Source organism: Dasypus novemcinctus, chromosome 10 (assembly GCF_030445035.2).
Source record: "Dasypus novemcinctus isolate mDasNov1 chromosome 10, mDasNov1.1.hap2, whole genome shotgun sequence".
Classification (NCBI taxonomy): Eukaryota; Metazoa; Chordata; class Mammalia; order Cingulata; family Dasypodidae; genus Dasypus; species Dasypus novemcinctus.
The window spans coordinates 107,237,573-107,243,268 of record NC_080682.1 but is presented as its reverse complement, the minus strand read 5'-3'; the positions used below and the strand labels follow the sequence as shown (position 1 = coordinate 107,243,268).

Below are 5,696 nucleotides of genomic sequence, written 5' to 3'. Positions count from 1 at the left end.
TTGGATTTTATTGCTCTGAATTTCTGCCCCATAAGCCCCAAATTCAGCCTAACTCAATGGCGGTGAATCCATGATTGACTTCTCTGAACTGCAACAACATTCAGGAAAATGTAGTTTGCATTCTTTTCAGCAGGAGAAGAACCTGGTGATTGGCACGGGGATGGGGGCAGATTGGGACTGATTGACTGAAGATTAACTCTTTTAAGTTGTGATATAGCCATTTTGCACCATTTTCCTGCTGGGGTAAAGGGGACTGACCTCTAGAACACTTTCAAGGGTGCATTCACAATGGGCTGGCCTGTCTCTCCCACGTGTCTTTTAGAAAGACAACACTTTCACCAGCCTCTACTCTGTGACAGGGAACAAGGCTACCCTCCACACTTTGAAAGAAACTAAAGAACAAACTCTGAAATGTGTGGTTGTGAGTGATGATATCAGCTGAAGAAATGAAAAGGGAAAAAGAAAACCCTTGCTCCAATCTCTCCCCACAGTCTTCATATTCTCCAGGGAACATGATATAGAAGAAAGAGCCTTGGTTTGGAAGTCAGAGGCCTGGGTTCTTGTGTGATCTCCATGTGCTCTTGTGCCAGCCCTTGCCCTTTGCGGTCTGTAAACAGAAAACTTGGCTAGATATTTTTAGGTCAGACATTTTAAAATTCAATGGCATGGAAGATGTTTTCTTGGAGATAAGAGAAATAGGACTGATCTGGAAAAATCAAGGGAGGGACAGTCATCTTAGAATCATCACAATTGAAGAGGCAATAATATAAACGTGAACATGGACTTGATCCTGTATCACTTAGTCAGAGGGACATCTCCAGTGTAGTAGATAAGTCAATATCTTCCCTCATTTCAAGACCTCCAGTTTTGTGGGTTGACACAAACACACATTGCCCCCTCCTTGGCCAATGGAGAACCATCTCTGGGTTAGGGGATTTTACTTTTGGGCACTTGATGCAAGTAAAGTGTGTTCTTTTCTAACAACAACGGCTCCAAGGTTGCTCCATGTCAGTATAGTACCTCCTGAGCTGGGCTTAGGGAAGCCTACAGGATAGCAGACATGAAATGGTTAATCAGGAAAGAGCAAAAGTCATATTACACAGGAATGGTCTCCAATCTCTATTCTGTCATAGGATAAAAGACAGCACCTCAGTTCAGACTTGTGGGAGATGCCTCCCACAAAAGGCATCTACAGTGTCATCATTGTAATATGACAAAAAAACATACACACAGAGGCAAGATTTACTATTTCAGTTGTTTTCTCAGTTTATTTAATTAAGGTATAACTCAGGTACAATAAAGTACACAGATATTAGGTATGCAGCCTGATGAATTTGTATAGATATAGATATGGATATAAATATAGATATATTGATATAGACCAGCTTAAGATATAGCACATTCCAACAACTCAGAAGACTCCCTTGTGCCCACCCCAACAATGTAGCCACCCTCCTGATCCCTATCACTACATGATTGTTTTTGTCTGGTTTTGATCTTTATCTAAGGGGAATCACACTGTATGTAATTTTTGGGATCTGATCTCTCTTATTAAACATTATGACTGTGAGTTTTGTACATCTTGTTGTATGTAACAGTAGTTCCTTTTTCATTGCTGTGTAGTACTTCATTGTATGAATATACCATAACTTGTCCATTCTACTATTTATGAACATTTGGGTTGTTTCTTTTGGGGACTATAAATAAAAGCTGCTATAGGGAAATGGATGTGACTCAAGCAGTTGGGCTCCCATCTACCATATAGGAGGTCCAGGGTTCGATGCCCAGGATCTCCTGGAGAGGGCAAGCTGGCCCGTGTGGCAAGCTGGCCCACACTGAGTGCCGGCCCACGCAGGAATGCTGCCCCACACAGGAATGCCACCCCATGCAGGAATGCCAGCCAACACAGAGAGGTGGCACAGCAAGATGATGCAACAAGAGACACAGAGGAAAGAAAATAAGAAGACGTAGCAGAACAGGGGGCTGAGGTGGGCAAGAGAGTGATTGCCTTTCTCCCACTCCAGAAGGCCCCAGGACTGGTTCCTGGAGCTGCCTAAAGAGAATACAAAGCAGACACAGAAGAACACACAGCAAATGGACACAGAGAGCAGACAATGGTGGCGGGGGGGGAGGGGATAAATAAATAAATCTCTTTTTAAAAAAACTGCTATGAACATTTTTTATTGAGGTAGAATTCATGCAACGTAAATTCATAAGCGTACAATTCATTGGATTTTAGTACATTCACAATGCTGTGCAACCATCACTATCTAATACCAGAACATTTTCATTGTCCCCAAAAGAAACCTTGTACAATTAAGTGGTCATTCTGCATTTTCCCTTCCCTGCCAGTTCCCGGCAATCACTAATCTGCTTTCTAAATCTATTTTTGGATATTCCTTCACATTTATTTCTTTTTAAGCAGTTTTATTGAGATATTCACATCCAAAGAGTTCTTCAATTTAAATATTGTATATTTCAGTTTTAGAATGTTAATTTGATTATTTTAAAAATAGATTCCAATTTTATGTTGAAATTATCTATTCATCCATTTTGTCAATGTTTTCCTATATTTTCTTTGACATATAAATCATAGTTATAATGAAGTTACTGTTTGCTAATTCCAGTATCTGGATCATCTGTATGTCTATTTTTATTGTATATTCTCCCAGTTGATTGTTGATCATATTTTCTTTACTTTTTGTATGTCTACTAATTTTTGTTAGATAAACATTATTTATAATAGATTCATAGAGGCCCTTGGGGATATCTTTCACTAGACAGGCTTCTCCCTTTCCTCTGCTAGGCATATAGAATGAGGGTTTAATCATCTAGAGCCAATCAAGATTTAAGTTAGCTAAGGGCTGAGTTTCAGTTTTAAGAAGATTTAGACTAACTTTAGTTTGTCTCTGTCCTTAAGGTATGACCCTTGTGAACTTTGAGTTGATTGCCTTATTAGCCTCTGTCTCCTCAGTCCTGAATAATTGTGAGAGATTTGATTCTACCCTTTGGAGGTCTTGAGCTTAGGTCTTTAGCCCCACCCCCACACTCACTCAAACAGCTTCAAAAATTTGGAATTTTTTAAAGGGGAAGACCAGTATGTGTTTGAGGCAGGCCCTTCCTCTTAAGCATCATGGCATGATAGGAGATTTTATTTTGTCCTTTAGAAGCCCTCAGCCTAGACCCCCACCTCCTTTACATAGCCCCAGAATTCAGAAGATGTTCTGTGGGGGAACTCACTGTGCATTTCAAGATTCTCAAGTTACCCATCTGTCTTACAAGTCTTTTTTTTTTGCCTGTCAAAAGCCTTGCTGGTTTCCCTTTCTATCATTCACATCCCTCTGCCTGGGCAAAGTCCAAGCTTCATGGTGGTCATAAAATCAGCAGACCTTCTAGAGAAAAGAGCCTGGTGATTGTTAGTTCACAGTGGAGGATCCTCCATCTCTAGAGTTCCAATTCATCTCATCCTCATTGCTCCCAAATTTCTCCAATTCCTTTAAAATCGTTATGTGTGTAATTTATCCTGTGTTTTTCTAGTTGTTGAAGTGGAAGTGTTAAACTACGATAATCGATTCCATCATAAGCAGGAGAATAAGTCCAGACACATAGCTTAAATGGAATTGGAAAGAACCACTGCTCCAGGCAAACAAGAGAGAAAAAAGTTAAGTATGTGAGCAGTAGCAAATTGCAGAGAACCTTGGAACAAAATGTTGGAGCTTTGAAAACGCAAAAGAAGAGGCAAGAGCTAAGGACTTGATTTAAGAGATCTGACAGTCCAAACCAGAGTGCAAGGGACCTATGATAAGAGCCAACAAAAGTATTTCCAAAGCACTTTTCACAATCACAATTCAAAAATCAACTGTTTAAATCTTATTTCCCCAGTAAAATGTAAACTCTAAACAGGTAAGAACTTTGCCTTCTTCACTTTCATCCCTACATTCCCTGAACATAGCATACTGTCTTCCATTTCATAGAGGGACAATTAATATTTGGCAAAGAAGAGGGAGCTCATGTGGCTCAGTCTCCTATATGTGAGGTCCTGGGTTCAATCCCCAGAACCGGTACCTCAAAAAGATATCTGGCAAATAAGAAAGGTAGGAATTTGGGTTTCACATAGTAGAAGTTAATACCACAGGCCACCATCAGTCCTCTAAAGTTGGTTGTAAATAATAGTGGTTATATTAACTAAACAATAAACATTACAGCAGTCCCACTCAAGAATCCTTTGTTTCTATGGTTTCCAGATGTTCTAGTGCCTAGATGTTCCAGTTGTTGAGCTCCCAGAAAGCCAGCTCTGTCTCATCATGGAGGCCACAACCTGTAATGGATCAGAGGACTCTTCACCTGTCTTCTACCTGGTGGGCATTCCCTCTCTTCCAGAGGCCCTCTTCCTCCCTGTGTTTTTTATTTTCCTCTTCTTCTACCTTCTCATCCTTATGGGTAATGTCCTAATCCTGGTAGCTGTGGTGGCAGAGCCCAGCCTCCACAAGCCCATGTACTTTTTCCTAATCAATCTCTCAGCCCTGGACATTCTTTTCACCACAACCACTGTCCCAAAGATGCTGTCCCTGTTTCTTCTTGGGGACCACTTCCTCAGCTTTCCTTCCTGCTTATTGCAGATGTACCTATTTCAAAGCTTCACATGCTCTGAAGCCTTCATCCTGGTGGTCATGGCCTATGACCGTTACGTGGCTATCTGCCGCCCACTGCACTACTCTATCCACATGACCCCACAGACCAATGCTGCATTGGCAGCCAGTGCCTGGCTCACTGCCCTCCTCTTGCCCATCCCAGCAGTAGTGAAGACCTCACAAATGGCATATTATAGAATTGCCCACATCTATCACTGCTTCTGTGATCATCTAGCTCTTGTCCAAGCCTCCTGCTCAGACCCCACCCCCCAGACCCTCATGGGCTTCTGCATCGCCATGGTGGTGTCCTTCCTGCCCCTTCTCCTTGTGCTTCTCTCCTATGCCCACATCCTGGCCTCAGTGCTTCGCATCAGCTCCCGAGAAGGCCGCTCAAAAGCTTTCTCCACCTGCAGCTCCCACCTGCTGGTGGTCGGCACCTACTACTCATCCATTGCCATAGCCTATGTGGCCTACAGGGCTGACCTGCCCCTTGACTTCCACATCATGGGCAATGTAGCATACGCTATTCTCACACCTATCCTCAACCCCCTTATTTACACCTTGAGGAATAAGGATGTCAAAGCAGCCATCACCAAAATTGCAAGTCTCAAGACCCAGGATGGGATAGGTGCCCTTGACCTTTAAATGCAGCTAATTCTGTTCCCAGGATACCAATTACAGTGTCTAGCACAGAGTAAGAACCCAATAAATATTGTTGAATGAATCAATTAATGACTATGAAAGAATAAAAAATTCAGTCAAGCAGATGGTTCCAACAGTAGTTCTTATACTTTCCTGCTGGTGCAATGCAATAATGTTGATGTTTATAGGAAATATTAAGTTGTGTAAAAATTTCACTGTTTAGTAATTCAAGAACGTTTCAGTAAAATTAAACAAAACTCTGCATGGCAAAAAAAAAAGTCTTTATAAGCAAGGTGAAAAGAAATGATATAAAAAAACTTATATCACAGGGACAAGGTAAATATGTACTCCTAAAACTCTGGAAGACTCTTATAAAAAGGGGCAACATATGTGAATAAACAGAAATGGGTTTTGGCACTATAG

The 5,696-nt window shown here is 41.4% G+C and overlaps 1 protein-coding gene across 1 annotated transcript; it reads left to right on the top strand.

The window, feature by feature from the left end:
- Window positions 1–4,304: 4,304 nt before the first annotated feature.
- On the top strand, window positions 4,305–5,269 carry LOC101442092 (olfactory receptor 2AT4). Its single transcript, XM_058306355.1, is given in 2 exon segments — window positions 4,305–5,231; window positions 5,234–5,269. Coding segments are annotated over 2 exon segments (963 nt in total).
- Window positions 5,270–5,696: the final 427 nt, after the last annotated feature.